At 50.7% G+C, this 17,928-nt stretch overlaps 5 protein-coding genes across 5 annotated transcripts; 4 read left to right on the top strand and 1 right to left on the bottom strand.

Annotated features, from left to right (window-relative positions):
* Window positions 1–1,026: 1,026 nt before the first annotated feature.
* An02g09060 (uncharacterized protein) lies at window positions 1,027–3,201 on the top strand (the record flags this gene model as incomplete). Its single annotated transcript, XM_001400005.1, has 1 exon — window positions 1,027–3,201. One exon carries the CDS (start codon window positions 1,027–1,029, stop codon window positions 3,199–3,201), a length of 2,175 nt encoding a protein of 724 aa, XP_001400042.1.
* Window positions 3,202–3,977: 776 nt separating this feature from the next.
* Window positions 3,978–5,630, bottom strand: An02g09050 (uncharacterized protein; the record flags this gene model as incomplete). Its single annotated transcript, XM_001400004.1, has 3 exons — window positions 3,978–5,096; window positions 5,209–5,420; window positions 5,483–5,630. 3 exons carry the CDS (start codon window positions 5,628–5,630, stop codon window positions 3,978–3,980), a joined length of 1,479 nt encoding a protein of 492 aa, XP_001400041.1.
* A 2,417-nt stretch (window positions 5,631–8,047) lies between these two features.
* An02g09040 (uncharacterized protein) lies at window positions 8,048–9,030 on the top strand (the record flags this gene model as incomplete). The annotated part of the gene is made up of 2 exons (XM_001400003.3): window positions 8,048–8,178; window positions 8,247–9,030. The coding sequence occupies 2 exons, from the start codon at window positions 8,048–8,050 to the stop codon at window positions 9,028–9,030; spliced, it is 915 nt and encodes a 304-aa protein (XP_001400040.1).
* A 5,534-nt stretch (window positions 9,031–14,564) lies between these two features.
* On the top strand, window positions 14,565–15,252 carry An02g09033 (hypothetical protein; the record flags this gene model as incomplete). Its single annotated transcript, XM_059746482.1, has 2 exons — window positions 14,565–14,799; window positions 14,894–15,252. The coding sequence occupies 2 exons, from the start codon at window positions 14,565–14,567 to the stop codon at window positions 15,250–15,252; spliced, it is 594 nt and encodes a 197-aa protein (XP_059603441.1).
* Window positions 15,253–15,532: 280 nt separating this feature from the next.
* On the top strand, window positions 15,533–17,444 carry An02g09030 (hypothetical protein; the record flags this gene model as incomplete). The annotated part of the gene is made up of 3 exons (XM_001400001.3): window positions 15,533–16,307; window positions 16,388–16,910; window positions 16,976–17,444. The coding sequence occupies 3 exons, from the start codon at window positions 15,533–15,535 to the stop codon at window positions 17,442–17,444; spliced, it is 1,767 nt and encodes a 588-aa protein (XP_001400038.3).
* Window positions 17,445–17,928: the final 484 nt, after the last annotated feature.

Below are 17,928 nucleotides of genomic sequence, written 5' to 3'. Positions count from 1 at the left end.
TTGACTTCCTTCATTGGAAGGAGAGTATCGAGTGCACGCACGCCTTGTATTCCCTTCTTGTTTCCACCCCCGGCCATCCATCTTACTCTGGGCTCATCACTTTATCATTCTACCCAGCTAACTATCGACTAGCAGTTAGTTTCCCTCCTTCCGAACTCTAAGGACTATACTAGATTCCGCTCTCCTCACTCTAAACCCCCACTCCTTAACGGCTTTGTGACTCTCTTTCGCCAGGTTCCTCTCTGTCGGAGCCGGCCTATGGGGCCGTTGCCACGCTCTTGGAGAACCCCGGCCATTCATTCATCCTCTCAAGCTTCTCCTTTGGGTGACTGGGGCCCTCTAGGCTGGTACTTTGTACCATGGTCGACTTGATTCCTCGGGTGCACTTTCTTTTTCGTATGCTCGTTCCTTTTGCTTAGATGCCCGCTAGGAGCATGTGGTCCCATGTTCGGAATTGATTGTTATCACTGTGGAACTGCACCATGACCAGATGAAAGTACCTCTTTGCCTCCTCCTCCCCCCTCCTTCCCTCCTTTAGGTTTAATTTTTCCCCGTTCTACAATCCCGGAATCGACTACTATCGAATGGATCCTTTCAATAATACCGTGAATATCCCTTGCTGGGCGCTTGATAAGCCTCGTGTCCACCAGTGAGGTCCGCCACTCTCCGCTCGATTGTATCCCCCGATATTTAGGTATCCCCATTAGGTTTGATGTTTATTGATCTAATGTCAATTTTCGTTGATTACCTGGAAGACTCTAGTTCTTTTCCCTCTATTTGCAATATTGGTTTCAGGGCTTACGCTTTCCTCCCCATTTATACCCACCAATCCGTCTGTGGCCCGGACATTCTTTGTGACAGCCGCTTGCTGAAGCCCCGTAAAGAGACATGTCTGTCCTACTCGAGTCTGGCCAGGTGTAGGTACCCTGTGACTTTCGAAAACCCTTCCTTTCGCCGATATATTAGATGTCTGGTCCCGCCTGCGGGGAATCGCCTTCTCTTGGCCCGGATCGCCATGAGTTCGAAATGTCGGCGGCCATCACCTCACTTTGGTGGCCCGAGGATCGTGTGAAGGCCACCCTTTGTCCGGAATACGTCTTTAACGAGCTCCCTTCGAACATCTTGCACCGTCTCGTCAACCCTTTGCCTTGGGGAGAGGGTCTGACTAGCGAGTCCTACTTAGACTGGATCCTCGCCAAGGCCGGTAGACTCTTCCTGATCCTCGTGGATATCGGCATACCGGAACGCATCTTTGCCTTGGTCGATGAATCGCTAGATGACACCGATTTACCATTGTCGGCTCCGAGTACCACTCGCCTTCCTCTCGCACCCGAAGGGGACAACGCAGCTCTTGCCCACAAATTCTTTCTGGCTCAATGGCGATTCACTGTACGAGGAATCAATGAAGGCGACCATATCAAGTATACCCAGAATGAGGGTGTCCCGGTGGAGCTTCTTCGTACCGGAACGTCTCTAGTGAGGGAGGGCGTGGAGAAGGTTGTCCTAGCTGGCTCTAAGTGTCGGGTGCTTCTACGAACGCAAGTCTCTATTGGAGGCGCACCGCATTTCTTCGAGGAAAACGAGGTGCTGGAAGAAATTCGCTCTCTGAGAAGGCTAGCTCACGATCACGTCTACTCGATCTACGCCTCCTATTTTGTGGATACGACCGTTTGTATTCTCTTCTCCGGCGTATACGAGCGAACGCTCATGTCGTTCCTTACCGACGTGCCTCAGTCTTTTAAGCGCCTCGCCAAGAACAAGCGTCGAGAAATCTTAGTCAATTGGCCACATTGCCTGGCTAATGGACTGTCATGGTTGCATGCACATAGCCAGGCTCATAGCCTGATTTCTCCGTCGAATATCCTGGTTGACGCAGACTTTCGGATTTTCTTAGGCCAATTTGAAGCTCTCGACACTCTTCTATCCCCACTGAAGCCAGACGACGTTGAAACATATCAGTATGGTGCTCCCGAGCGATGGGTGCGCTCAGTGAGTATTCAGGACACAAGCGCACCAAGCCCCAACATTGCGCTCCCATCTGGGGGCCGTTCGGCCCGCAAGCAGACGTCCCGTCCGGCAATGCTGAGCCTATCTAGACTTAGAGGCTCCCAACCGTCAGACCATGATACAGATGTGCACGCGGAATCTGTTACGTCGCAGGGAACTGCTATACGCATCGGCCTACGAGGCTCACCTTCTCGGATATCCTTCACCAACTCGTCTTCCTCTGGGTCAAGCGTTGGGAGCGCCCGCAAGCGCGTGGTATCCTCTATAAAACGACCAATGTTCTATACACCGTCCATCACTTCGTCAAACTCCAACTCTTCGAGATCATCAAACGCTCCTTCTACTACATATGGCCAATTCGGTTACCCGATAATCGGTTCTAATGCTGCAATCGTCCACACATGGCAAACACGCCAGACAGACCCAGAAGCCTCGGACATCTTCTCACTTGGGGCAGTTTTTCTAGACATTTTCACTCACTTATGCAAGCGCAAGCTCTCTGCTTTTTCACACCACCGAGGGGCTAAGAACCGGACCGCTGGCCGTGGTGGCGGCGTTGCAGATTGTTCATTTCACCTCGACCGAAACGCCGGCCAAGTGAGCTCCTGGATCGCCCTACTGGACAACGATGCGAAGAAACACAAAGACCCTATTTTCCAGTCTGTTCGACCAATGCTCACCGTTGTGCGAAGCATGCTGAACAGAGAACCTATGAGCCGTCCATCCGCTTACCAGGTGGAGCAGCTTCTGGCTCACTCACTCCAGAAATTGGACGGAAGCTGTAGTCTCCACTGTACTTCCGACCTGCAATGCCACGCCCCTAGGACAAAAAACCCACTCCGTCTCGGCGCACAAGCAGCCTCATCATCAGACAGACTCGTTGTCCCGCGAGCAAAGCCACTAGGGGCCAGATCCCCGTCTCCAAGCAGTCCATTGACTGCAGAATTCTCATCTACTAGCTCCGGAGGACCCGTGAGCCTCCGTCCCTCTCCTTCAGCCTCTGCCTCGAGTTTCAGTCTACCGGATCAGCAATGGACAGACAACCATATATATAGCAGCGACACAGACCAAGAGTACGATAAATACAGCACTTCTTCGTCGCCTGTCCCTTGGCGTGATCCAGATCATGGTTTGAGCCCGGCAGCGCATAACGATCCGACATGGAATTACAGCATCGCTCTGGGGAAGCATTAGCCTTTATTTCATTATACCCGTTCCAGAGCGATAACCACATGGCTCTCCCCTTCGTCTCTTTGTATCATTGACATACTACCTTCTCGACCAACAACCAATCATTTTATCGTCGCATTCCTGGTGTCCCCTTCCACTTCTATATTATCTTGCACTCCGCACATACTTGTACACAACGTCATGCCTTGTACATTCTGGGCTTTTCGGGTTCTTCCTCTCTGATACTACTTCTTTCTCAGGAGACTTGACATCCTTTTTCCTACTTTTTACACCTTTCTTATATACTAATATGGCAGTCTCCTAACGATTGATGACGAATGAACGCTTGTGCTTGCTTTGGGTGATACCTTTATCCTTATATATTTTACCTTCTGTTTCACTTGTATTTAGTTTAGTTGTTTAATCAGATCCTATATCTCTCTTATGCATACATTTCCTCTAATGTACCCCTGTAGTGAGTGTAGATACGCGGAGAAGAAAAGATGGCATCGAAACGACAATAGATCTATTCTCATAATCCCGCCATGACTACCCAGTAGTTTATTCCCACCATTCATACCAATCCCCATCCCATAGAACACCTTTATATCATCGCCCCAAATCCATTCCTAAATCCCAATTCATCATCAGACCCGTCATAAAATAGATATCCATATCAAATACCAAATATGGAATAAAGTAATAGAAGTAGAAAGTAAATAAGAAAGCCCCAATGGTGGTGGATGATTTAAATACCCGACCACACTCACATGCATCTGCATCTGCATCCATCCAATCACCTACAGCCACCACGCCACGCCCCCAATAACCGCGCAAAATAGTGCAGATATATCAAGACGGAACAGAAAGCCACCGTTCCCAGCATGCATGGACAGAGCCCCGCTCGATGGGCTGTAAGCAGCTACCCCGCTTGGACCTGTACTTGAAGAGGAAGAAGACTGCTGACCCGATGAAGAGTTGGAAGAGTCTGAACCGTCTGCTCCTGACTCGGATGCAGTACCAGTGGTAGTTGCAGTGGCGGAAGCAGGCGAGGCAGCACCGTCACGTTGGCTATCACTAGATTTATCATCATCATCAGCAGGGACGAAGGCCTGACCGATAGTTGGGAGCGGGGCGGATGGATCAACGGCCCATCCACCGTCCGTGGAGGCAGGGCATTTCGGAGGGGAGATCGCAGCGGTGGATTTAACATAGTCGGACAGAGCGACGCCAGTAGGGTGGAGCGTAGCCCACTGGTTCTTGAGATTATCGAAGTCAGGTTGGATGGGAGTGGGTTCACCCTGACGAGTGAAGCCGTCCTGGACGACGAGATCCTTGGTAGCAGTCGGGGGAGTGTCCGCGCCGGGGGGACCATACTCGATCAGGCCGTAGTCATTTGTCTCCTCGATCCATTCGTAGATCATGGCGCCAGACCAGGTGCCCGACATGTGGTCACCGAAGATAGCGGCCTGGTCGGAGAAGGTGCGGGGACGAGCTACGTTGCATCCTGTTTCGGAGAAGAAGATGGGGATGGGGTAGCCGGCCGCTTGGTCCTGGAGGGACTCGTAGCCGGACTGCTCGTATGAGGAGTCACCGCACCATTCGTAGGCGTTGAGGGAGAAGAAATCGAGCCGTTCGGCGGGGTCAGAGCGACAGGCTAGGTAGTTCTGCAGCATGGGGCGCAGCTCAGCGATGTCAGCGGCCGAATAGCCGACTGGGATGGAGCGGTAGTGTTGCGCATTGCGATAGGATTTGATGTCGCGGGCTGCGGCTAGCACGTAGGGGGCGGCGGCAGAGCCGTCCTTGGTGGTGAGGACTTCGTTACCGACGAAGACAGCGGCGGTGTTATCGTATTTCTGGAAGGCATCCAGCACGGCTTTGAAGCTGTCGAATTGGGATTGGTCCCAGTGGGGGTCGTCCTGTGAAATGGAATGGAGTGGTTAGTATGGTAGGGTTTGTTGGCGGCCCGATACGATAATGGTCGGGTGATAGGTCATGGATGGTATATAGGACGTGGTAGTAAGTGCATACCTGAGAGATCGCGGTGTCGAACGTGTCGAGATCGACGAACAGGTAAATGCCTGCATCTGCGAAAGCTTTCATGCATCCGTCGTGGTTGGCTTTAGGGTCCACATGGTACACACGGATTGCATTGGTGCCCAACTCGGCCATGCGGGCGGCATCTCGCGTGCATTGAGCGGTGTCAATCAGGGGATCTTCGGGAATGAGTTGATAGGCGATGCCTAGACCATGGCGCGCGGGTCAGTGCGTGAGGAACTATCGTGGGTCGAATGGACACACGCACCTTTGATGTAGTATTGGGTGCCATCTTCATAGAAGAATTTGGAACCAACCGCCGAGATGGTTTGTATGGCACTGACGGTGGGGGCGTAGAACGTGTTGAGCAGCAACGAGAGAGCAGTTGCAGATGAGGACCAGCGTGTTTTGACCATTGTCTTCTCGCAGTTCGTGCACGCGGCTTGGCTCTGCAAAGTAATCGGCGATAGATCGGGTGGGTACGCTGCAGTAGGTCTCCTTCCGGGGATTCTGACCGCTATCCTATTCACAGAGTGATAAAAGCAGACCAAGTAGACCAGTCCAGTGCGTCGGTATCAATCGAGTAAGACGGAGTGCAGAAGAGAGTGGAACACGCCAGCAAAACTGCCTGCAGCTGTCTGGACAGTGAATATTGTAAAGTAGTCTGATAAGACGACCCAGGGAATGAGAGTGCAGACTCTTGCATAGACGAGAAAACACTCGTTCTAATATAACAGATGGACGAATAACTGTTGAAGTCATTCACCCCCCAAGGATCTACCAACCCATCGTCCTGGCGCCCTGCCATACCAAAGGTAGCGTGTCTTCCCTGGAGGAGACATACTCGGGAGTGTTGTTGTTAAGGAGCGTGACGTCAAAAAGAATTCTGCAGGTGCATCAAACTCATAGTGGCTCTGGAGTGTATGGGAGAAGGAGAGGCTGTCCCAATCTCCGGGGAGATTGGAATGCAGCACGATCGAAGGGGGAACAGCTTAATGGATGCCAGGGTGCATGGGATCGACAACATGGATTGTATTGTTTATGCAGGCATTGCAACAAGGTTGTCGCGAACTATGTGAGTACCGCGTCGGAGATATCTGGGACACCACATTCAATAATGTTTGAAATAAGCATTTCATCTGAATGGAACTCTGCACTTAATGTTACTAACTATGGGTACTCCGTTCACTGATTCCAATCGAATAACCCAATGTTTAGGAGTGGTTCTGGTTCCTGACCCGAAAAGGGCAATCCCCAGTTCATCACGTGATTATAGGGGTTGCACACAACAAAATGACACTGCTTAGTCATGACCGGTCGGTCCTTCTTGCAGGAAAAGGAGGAGGGAGAGAGACAAGAGGGAAATGAGGTAATAATTCCAGAATATTGCTACACAGTTAGGAGACTACTAATTTTGCTCTAGGGAAACTAAAATTAAAATAAAACCGGAATTGCAATTGAAATTGCTTGTGTCTCTCGCCTGAAACCTGTAGGGCAGGGCCCGAGTGGATACTAAAATGGTGTGGTAGGAATTGTGTGTCGCAATTAAATCATCGGGTTTGATCGCCTAGGCTGGACAGACGATTAATCTCTCAAACGATAGTGGCTAATAAATCTGAGGGGGGGGGGGGGGGGGGGGGCAAGAGAAGTTGGGTAAGAAGCTGCTATTAATATGCTATTGCTTTGGTAAATGGTAAATAGATGCTGGATATGCTGGGAACATGGGCACTGGGTGGACACGATCCAACGATGTCAGGAGGAACCTGGCCAGTTGCAAGCCATCGCCCGGGATTGCCCGCCCCCTTATTGCTGGAGGGATTCTCAGGTATTCTGCATTGGGCTCTCCGGTCTCGCCCAAAGCACGAGGAGCGATGGGTCTTGGCAACGATCGAGACCCTGGCTGGGCCCACCGCCTAAATAATTAGGATCATCTGGAGATGGGGTCTGTTCTCTGCTAGTTACCGTTACTCTTCTGCCGCTTGACGTGGGATGCTGCTGCTGCTACATACATGAAGAAGAAATATTATAGCTATCCCATCTGATTAAAGCATTTGAGTAGGCAACGTGGATAGTCTCCTCGTTGGACAAACAATCAATCGATGCCCCATCCTTCTTGGGGGTGGGAAAAAGTGAAGAAAAGGAGATGCAAGCAGAGAGTTACAAGCAATCGACTAGCGAAAGACGGATCGTCACCGGCTTGCGTGGATGACGGGGCCTCGTCTGACTGGGGCTTCCCTTTCCCGCATGCGTGCCATTTCCCTTTCCAAGGAATCTCCGCCAACGCTTTCATTTCATTTCCTCCTTTTCCTTTTTCATTTCCTGCTTTTCCTTTTTCCACTTTCCCCCCCTCCCCTCTTTTTTTGTTTTTGCCGTTTCTGACGTGCTGGGGGTTTAAACTATACTAAAGTAGATAATATATCTACAATTCCCTTTTGTCCCTCTCCCCTCCCCCCTTCTTTTTCTTCTTCTTCACCTTATCTACCTACTATCCACCCTTCTACCACACCCAAAATCCTCACCAATACTCCCCCCTCATCCTCGTCTATTCTGGTCTGGATCATGCCATCCGTGGTTCTCCCGTCTTTTACCATCGCCCTCTCTGGAAAGCTTCTCCGCCCGCTTGTGCCTCGTTTGATTGGCTCGGACTAGTCGTTTCGTGTTTCGCCCAAATCAACCTGTTGTCCCTCCCGGTGCAACGTCATCCTTATTCGCATATTAGTCGTCGGATTGCTATTTTTGTCCCCATCGCTATATATTACCGTCTCCATAATATATTCCCACCTCTTTCACTGTTACGGTCTACCCGGTGCGCAATCAAGCGGTTGACCGCAACATGTCCACCACCAGCACTTATTCCCCGTTTCGCATCTCTCCCCGCGATCGCGCCAATTTGGATCGCAATGAGGCTTTCAGGCTTGTGAGGGAGCATCTGAGGCGCCAGGAACTGGGCATGAAAGCTCCTAGGTACGTGTTTTCTTGCCCATCAAAAGAACCCAGGGTCAATTATCAGTAGCTAACCAGATCGGCTATAGCTTTTGTGCCGAGCATCGCCATGATACCCCCAGTCAAGAACAAGAAACCTTCCGGCTCCATCGCGATATCATCCACACCATCCTTCTCCCTCTCTTTCTGCTCCACCACCAAGCCTCGCGTATCGCAACCAATGTGCTGCCACGCTACAAAGGCGCAGAATGCGAACGGGCGTTCCGTGGTGAGGCGCGTGGTGCTTATGCTTGGCTGCATTCCATTTTGAGCGAAGAGCATGATTGGTATTTGACCGAACGCTGTCCCGCCTGTATCGTTCTGCACGTTATGAACTCGGAGCCGACCATTCGATTTGTCGCCGTGGCGTGTCTCCTGTCAGACCACTTGCAGGGTCTGGACCTCCCGAGCGCCAAGAGACGGCTGCCTAACTTCGACTTCTGGTACGAATCACTCGAGAATGCCGTTCGCCAGGATACGTTTTGGGGCGATGGCTTCTGGCCGGACATTGAATATCGCGCCTGTGCCTTGACCGATGGCGTGAAGCAGCTGGTGCTGCAGTGCTTGGAGCTGCAGGCTGCTCTGGACCGACATGACCTGCAGCCTGAGTCGTCGTACCGACCGACTCAGCGCTCTCGGAATGACTCGTCACGGCCGTCCGTTACGGTGAAGCAGTCCAGCTGCACGCAGCTCCCTGTCATCGACGAAGAAGACCAGAAGCTCTTTGCCAAGGCCGGCGCCAATCGCGGCATGCATCCCTGCCGCAATGAGCGGCCGCAGAGATTTCACGCTCGCCGCCATGGTGACCCTCGCAGAAGATCGGTGACATCTTGAGCGATCGCAGAGGTGCTTGTGTCAAAGCGACCAAGCTGTGAAATAATCTAAACGGACTCTATTCGTCGTGGGTCTAATCACCAACGGTCTGGACGCATCCTGCATCGGGATGGCCGAATCCGACGCCGACATCAGCAACCGGCGGACTGAAGTGAGTTGCAAGCTCATTGCAGCCACCTCAGTGGAATTGCCTCCAGACCCGAAGCAACTAGGTGCACACTAAGCCTAGACGTGCCACCGAAGTTTCGACGCCCCAGTGCTTCCTCTTGCAGAAACTCGCGGAAATCCCCCCGTGGATGTAACCTCGAGGACTGCTTCCGTGGAAATGCCTACCGGTTTGTATGCGTGTGTGGCTTCAGCAGAATGTGTCCAGATCGTGCAATCCTGCAAGCCATTCGCAGCAAGGGGGCAAAAGACGTGGTTCGGGGCTGAGGTTATTGTGAGGACAGCCACGGTTAAAGTGTGCGGAGGCAAATTAGCCTCACGAGGTGGATCAGCAAGACCACTTACGCTAAGGATGAGGTAGTTCTATCCAATTGTATATACCTTTGATAGATGAGAAGAGCAATACATGCACAAACACATATCATTAAACCCGTTTCAGTCATACATAGTAGAGCTGTAGCAGATAGAACACGACACAGACCCGCCCGCACACCTTAGTTATCCAATGTAAGCCAGCTACCACAAGCACAAATCACAAAACAAAACACGCAACTCAAGTCGATCAAGCACACAATGACGACGCCATGTAACCAACTACCTACCCAACACAGCTGGCTGGCTGGCTACCTACCTACCTACCTACCTACCTAGTTATCTGTCTGGCTAGCTGACAAGGCAAGGGAAGCAAGGTGGAGATTTTATGCATGTCTGTCTGCATGTACACTGCATGTGTCTTGTCTTGTTCAGCAAGCCTCTCTTCTGATAATAATAATGATAAGAAACAAACAATCATCTCATTGTCTCTCTTTGCCCCATTTTGCCCCTCTATTGGGTATCCGCTCTGCGTCAACAAGGCAAGAAAAAGAGAAACAACAACCACAAAGTATCTATTATCCAAAACAACCAATGAGAAGACATTACAAACAAACCTGTTTTTCTTCTGTATTTCTTTTTACACACAGTCCCCAAGCCTTTGTATATCTGAGACACGACGCAAGTGAGGTGGATTCAATGGTGGTGGTGATGGTGGATTGTGGGGAAAGACACGGCACATTCGTACGTAAGTTGGTTCACCACTACTATCTAGACTACTCGTTCGCTTTGTTTGGTTGGTTGGTTGGGTTGGGTTTAGTTGGTTTACTCCGCGATGGCGAAGGAGGAGGGGGATGGGGAGGGGAGGAGGAGGGGGGGCGTGATTAATGGCGGGCGAGCGGCAAATTCGTATTTCCTTTCATCTAGTATCTTGTAGATTGTAGGATTTGATTGGACTAGGCTGGACTAGTACGCAGTCGGTAGTTGACGAAATAGGCATCTGGTGAAGGGTTAATGGTATGTGTGGGTGTGGGTGTGGGTATGGATATGGCAATTATCTTATCGCATCTGGACTAGACCGGACTACTAGATTTGACTTGGATTTGGTGGGTTATGGGTATGTGGCACGGGATGGGATAGGGTCTCTGTCTGTCTATCTGTCTTATACGACGCTTTGCTATTACTCTACTCTAATCACTCGATTTCCGGTAGAGGAGATTGAAGGATGAGTCTGGTCTCATGAGGGAAGATCCTTTGATCTAGACTAGATAGATGTACAGGGTGGAAGCAAAATCGAAGACTGTCTGGAACCGTGGGTTGAGAATGGTGTATAGTATGACGGGTTGATCTGGGCGTAGTTTCTATAGAGATTAGTAGACGAGTGGTAATGGTAGGGAAAATTAGGTTGGAGACGGGTTACTTGTGTATGGCTGGATCTAATTATCGGGGGGAGAAATTTGGGGGATTGGGACTGGGGTTGAGATTCCATGGATGGTTGCGTTTGAGGTTTCTGTCTCAGTGTTATCCTTCTCTCCGTGGATGGTTTCATTGTCTATTAATTTATTGTTTCTCTTGTACACCCTACTCGGTTATAATGTAGAGTGGGGTATCTATCCATCCATCAGGGAATTAATGCCTGACGGATGGAGACAGGCCACGCCACCATACGAGTATCTTGTTACTAGACAGTAGATTAGTCCATCAGGCTGTGTAGGTAATGGTCTAGAACTGGGTCCGAGTCGGATGGGATACAACCCGGTGGGGATCACCATTATCCACTATTTATTTTGCATTCTTGCTTGCGATCACATCACGAGATACAATCTGCTGGCTCAGTCGTATACTACCTTAGTTGAGTGTAGTACAGAGGATGTTCTGGATCGTGTGTTTGTGTGCCGTGTATACTCTGACAGGAAGGGCTAGTAATTAGATGGACGGCATGTAGATTGTAGATCCATACATCGCATCACATCAGTCAATTTCGGGAAACAGGATAATAAAGGATCTAGGCTAGATCTGTTGGTAGATCAGGAAATCAGGTTTGAGAAGTCGCTTCACTTTCAAAGGAGATGGCTGTTGTGGATGGACGTGTATGCAGATGCCTTGCTCATAGTGATCAGAGTGATGAAGATCGTTCTCTTTCTGTACAGTTTTGGTTTGATTAGTATGCTATATCCCTGATATGAGTTGTGATAGTATATGCAAGCTTCTTATGCCGAAGATTGTGTGGATAGATAGTTAGGGTCCCCAGCTAGGTGACAGCAGTGACAGTGACAGCGACAGTGACAGTGACACCTGCCAGGCAGGATCGCCTCAAAGGGTCTCTAATTTCACGTACCGTGGAATAGCCCCCCAGTCGGTAATTAAGAAGTTATATCGCTTCCGACATGACGGAAAATAGCAATGAAGGCTGGACGAGGACCAACTAAATGAACAGGGCTTAATCGGTGATCGTGTTTGGGCTGCGTGCGAGGCCAAAAGGAGGTGAGGATGATTTCAGCCACTTACGACATGTAGTTGTCGTCGGCTATGGATACGTACAGACGGGATCGTTCCAATGGACTGGATTGGACTGGACTGGGCTTGAAAGTGGGGGGAGTGAGAACAGGAGGGAGGGGAAAGTAGCAGCAGCAGCAAGGCGTGGATAGACACATTTCATTTTTTCATCGCTCTTCCCGTTGTATGTACCTCTTGTGTGCGACTGCGGACGACATCTGAGGTCAGACGCCGTGAGGCTGAGATAAGGAGACAATTTTATTTTTGTACAGGGGAAATAAAAAATAGGAGACAGATAACTAAAGCCCAGTTACTTGTGGACGGAGTTACTCGATTGGGTAAACACATGGAGATTGTTTTCAGCATGCTCAGCAGCGCCAAAAGTACAAAATAAGCACACTCACTCCCTCTTCAGCCTCAGCTGTGCGCAGCCACGGGAGCCATGCCGGATCTACGATAAACCTGAAAGGTATGGTACCTAGCGAACTAATCAACTTAACTTCTCAGACTAACTTGCTCCCGCACCTACAGATCCCTAAACCAATTCTCTACTCTTGCCTGACCCGACCTACAGTAACCTAGTCAAGCCCAAGCTACGGCCTAATTGAAGTAAACCTTCGGTTAGAGGAGAAAGTCAGTTTAGTTTCCCTTAGGTAGTCTAGTCTACTCTGTAGAGAGGAGACAAGACAGACCGGGACCGCCCAGTGGCCCCCTCCCTCATCCATCAACCCTGTCTAATCCCAGAAGAATTGAACCTTATCCCGCCAATGTTCATCTCCAGGCCCATAATGGCCCATTCGCGCGCACACACAATAATTGACTTGAGTTTTTTTTTTTGTTTAATTCAATTTTTCCCTTTTGATTAATTTCGGACCACATAAGGCGGATCTTTTCGGCAGCACGGAACAAGGGTCTAGGCGTCAATCCGCCCGGAAGCGGCAGTGGGTTTCGATCGCGCCATGCAAGCAAGCCTTCTGCTGCCCGGGGAGGCCAATGAGGGTGGTCTCTGCGCCACGCCGAACCAGGGTGAGGACGAGACTGTCGACGTCAAGATTAACTGAAATTTGGGGGGATGAGCAGTTTTGAATTGCCGGTTGACCTTGGGACGGACACTGAGAGGCAGAGGAATTTGGCTTAGAGTTCCAGAACCATTTTCCCTTTTGCTTATCCTTGTTGGAGTTTGTATTTTATTTGATTATTTTCTATCTAGGTGATTCATGTCCTTCCCGGCTGGCTCAATTCATAGGCTCCCTCACCATCTCGCCCTATTCCGGTCTGTGTCTACTCTGAGTCATGCTCTACACCGTAACTATTTATTGTGCGTGGGAGATTTCTAAATCCAGCAATGCAGGATTTATGAGTGGGTAAGGTACTGTGTACTAAATGGTATAGGTCAGGTACCATTATGGGGAATGGGCAATAATAAAGAGAATAATGAAGAACTACTACCGCAGAAGCGTGGCCGGGATCGAAGATGCTAGCACTATCGCTAGACTAGTAGGTATGCGCTACCCACCTTATTGAGCACTGTTTCCCCTAGTTTGCTCACCATTGTGGTTTTAATCAGGGACTATCTTCCGGATAATCTGGGGGGCTTTTTGATGTTGTTCGTTACTCTGTGCCAGTGTGTACCCGACTTCGCTTCGGCTTTCCCGAAGGCTTCAATTTTCTGAAGAATCACCACTACAAATTATGGTAGATAAGGAAATTGGTGGTAAATAAGCATCGGAACAGACGGTGAAAAGCGAGATCGATAAAGTGATGCTGATCCCAAGTAATACGAGATCCAGAGCAGAAATCGGTTGTTGGTTACTAGTAACGGCCATTGTTACCAAGCGTAGGTAGGCAGGCGGCAAGAAGACAAGAGGGAATAAAAAAGCAAACCTCCTGATCAGTTCGCCCTGGTTGAAATAACCATGCTGCCTTTTTCTTTTTAATTCTTTTTAATTTTTACCCTTACTTTACTCGTACACAATGTGGGCAGTTTGTAGTACCTGCCTGACGCCTGGCACGACGGCCAGATCCACCCAGACAGACAAGTCGTCATGGATCAAGCTGGTCATTCATGCTTTTCTTTCCAGGGTCCAGTCCATTACATCGCTTGCCTTGTCTTCATTGCACACTTCTGGCTGCTGGTGCTGCTGCTGCTACAGACAGACTCCCTCCGACCGGGAAAGGCCAGACGGGCGGTGGGGCCCTGCTACTACTTTTTTTGGGGAGAGATGGGGGGCAAAACTAAAAGGTGGGCACTGGACACTGGTGGACTCTGCTGGAAGGCCCGTGTAATGCCCGTTACGGTATCGCTGGGCCTGTCCCGGTTTAGCTCCGATCAGCCACTATGGAGGCCTAGACGAGTCGGAGGCGTCTGGGCCTCTGGATGAGTCGGTTGGTCGGCTCAGTCCGCGACCTTGAGACTTGAGCAAGAAACTCTCTACTCCCAGTGGGAATAACTTGGATGTTATTGTATGGGATGAATAGCGGAGAGGATAATTTTTCGAGACAAACTAGCAGCCAGAAGAAAGGAAATCGCTAATAAGGGTAAATAAAACAATGCAGGTGGAATGCCGGCGGGAGCAGATGATAGATTAAAAGTGTCCCGTTTTATACACCTGCATTGCTCACCCGCTGACTGGCCCGACCGGGCGTCCTCGTGTCATGAATTCCCCAATCAGGCCAAGGCCGGCAGGTCTAGAACGCCGGTGGAAAGTCGCAGCCCGAGGGTCTTGGCTGTCAGTCTCTGCGTCTGGCCCTTGGGTCAATTTCCCAGGCGTCATGATCCCTTTTTCTGTCTGTTCTGTTCTGTTCTGCTTGAAACTGAACCGCTATTTTCCATCCGCGCCTAAACTTTCTCGACAGGGCCCGGATGGCTCTTTCTCTCGCTCTCGCTGACTCTCTTACTCTCTGGTCTTTCTTCCCTCCTTCAATCTCGCTCTCTTCTCCACTGTACCATCATCATCGTTTACCATTTACCTCTTCTCATCATCACACTTCTCCCATCTTCTCATCTTTAACCTTCCTCTTCTTCCCTTTTCCAACCTTCCCTGTCACCTCTCGTCCTTCTCCTCTTACTACTTCCCCCTCTTCCTCCTCCACTCCTCTTTTAGTGTCTCCCCGGTCTCTCTCTTAACACTGCCCGACCGTCCGTTTTGCTTTCCTTCCTCTAACCAACGCCTATTCGTTTCCCCCTCCCTCCCGTTCTGCCACCACTGCCACGCCAGCCAACTTTTCATGTGTTGTTTGTGTTGGTGACTTTCACCAAGCTACCCAACCTTTCACCACCATCACTCAATATCACTCTCCTTCTCCCTGGCCCCAACGTCATTGCCCCGGGTTGTGTCTGAGAACCTGAAAGTCCTTCGGCTGTACTTTAAACTTAGCGTACTCGTGGATATTGAGTTGGCTGGATCCGTCTCTTTTCGACGTCGCCTCCCTTCCCCGGCTCGCCAGTAGCCCAGCAATCGACTGGATGAATCCCCCACAGTGCCATGGACCATATCGACCTACATCTGTGGTGCGAGACAGCCCGGTCATGCGTTCGCCATTCTCAGCGTCTTCCTTCTCATCCACCTCTTCCTCAGAAGCGTCGGGGGAACCCAGCACGCCAATGAGAGCCGGCTCGCCAGCTGATTCACAGGATCCGCTCCAATTAAGCCCCGTCTCGCCTCTCAAGTCACACCCGCAACTATCATTATCACCATCGTCTGCCTTCCACCACAACCACCACAACACCGGCTCCAGTCGATTAAAGCGACGTGCCTCTCAAGGATCCCTTCTAACAAAGCCTTCTCCCGTCTCCCGTTTTCTCTCTCGCAGCAACGCTTCTCTGCACCTGCCATCCTTGGAAGATTTCGGCCTTTTCTCCAAATCCCCGACTCGGGCGGAATCCCAGTCCAATCCTTCCGACTCTCGTCTTCGCGTCTCCACCACCACCTCCACCGCATCGGGCTCGCTGGCGGCTCGTGCGTCCCAGTCAACCGCCGGGGTGTGGGAGACACCCGCCGCCAAAAGTGATTATCTCTCCGCTCTTCCCCCGACTCCCCCGGATGACAACGACCACGTAGCGTGGAATCCTTCATCCGGAATGTTGCTGTTCGAGTCGCATATGAACCGGGAGCCCGGGCCAATGGTCATGGATGAAGGCCCCAGCATCGGTAACTCGCCTGGTCGAACTTCGGACGGCCTTAGCAGCCCGTCCGATCAGCTTTCAAATGGATCGCCGTCAAGCTCTGGCGGTAGCCCCGGATCTTCCGGTGACATGGATTGTGATCACAATTCATGGCTGGAGAATAGTATCGAAGCATCGAGTGAGTTTCATCCGATCACGTGTTTCCTCCATGAGGGATTTTCTGTAAGAGCTGCTGGAAGCTAACTTATCTTGTGATAGTATCATCTCTTCCCCTATCTAACGGTCGCGGAGAAGCCGTGAAGATCGTCTCACAAATGCTTCCATACCCACGACCGGCTGATAAGTCCGCCCCGGTTTCAACACACGATAGCGTATACTGCGCCCTGGTCCATGCGATACAAGATCGTCTCCGTCATGGGCAGTCTCCATACATCAACATCACCCATGCGGTTCCCGAACAGTTCAGCCTCTCCAACTTACCCTCCTCTCCTCCACCGACACCTCGCTCGCTATTCTCCGGCGAGGATTATTTTAACCCACCGGCTGTCTTCTCCAGTGCAGCCGTGGTTTCCGCCTATCACGATTTCCGGGGTCCGATCCAGCCCAAGACGACGTACTCTCCGATGCCGATCGTGCCGCCGCACACTGTCCACGTTTCGGTCTTGGAGCGGTATCTCCCCCCGTCGTCCCCGCAGGAATATAAAGACATGTTCTCCCGGTACCGTCCGTCATTCTTGGTCGACCGACTGAGCGAGCTCTCGCCGGACGGCGGGTCATTATTGTTTGTCTACCCCACGAGGAGGGGTGCATCCACCTTCAAGTCGCAATACCTTGGGCCAATCTTAGATCCTTACTCCGTCAGCTTGTGGTTGTGAACGAGTTGTCCACCGACATTGGTCGTTATCTGGGCAAGCTTTCATCTGTCTCGCACATGGAAGACTTTGACACGATGCGGCAAAACCTCTCCCAGCTCTGTTGCGATCTGAGCTCCCCATCATCTCAGTTCAGCATTGTCGATGCCCGCAAAGGCAGTGCCCATCTGGACCGTGATCTGTGGACTGAGTGGTATATCCACCAGGAAAAGTCGCGTATGAAAGAGGTGCTCAGCGTATACTGGCAGAACGGCCGCCGGCTACCGGCGACCAAGGCAGTGTCGAATATGTCGACAAATTATATTTTGGAGGATAAAGAGGTGACTTCGGCCATGCTCTTAGGGGAGATCCTGGATGGTATCCGAAGACGGCCATATGGCGAGGATTCGGAGCCTCGGGATGGCGTTGAGTTGGGAGTTTTCGTGATCCGCCGGACTCACTAAGCACGGGTTCTGCAGCTGTGGAGCCACTTGCGGGAATCTCTCCGCCTCCATCTATGGATGCTCCATCTTCTTGATTATGCTTCACTTTATTCCTCTTTTTCGTTTCTTTGCTTTTAATATTTTCTTGAAGGATATATAGCCGTGTGATTCAAAAACGGGGAACTGGCGGGTCCGGCGGCGTCTGCGGAGTTGGACTTTGGGTTCTCGATCTTGCACGTTTGGGAATGTCTAGGGAGCATTGACTGTGTGCATTTGCTATTATCGGATGAAAATACCCAGGATATCTATTTCATGGCAGCGTGATGACCACTAGCATGTGATTACTACTATTTTTTTTATTCTTTTTAACTAGATGATGGAAATACATGATCCGCCCTTCAGAAGGCAACCCGAGAGGCAGCGATAGGTGACATCAGCGTAGTTGGTATAGCACAACAGAGCTAATCCCCATGCCTTCTTTATAGACAGATGGAAAGCACACGCC

This window comes from Aspergillus niger (genome assembly GCF_000002855.4).
Source record: "Aspergillus niger supercontig An02".
NCBI lineage: Eukaryota > Fungi > Ascomycota > Eurotiomycetes > Eurotiales > Aspergillaceae > Aspergillus > Aspergillus niger.
The sequence above is the reverse complement of the archived record's forward strand: the minus strand, read 5'-3'. Positions and strand labels throughout refer to the sequence as shown.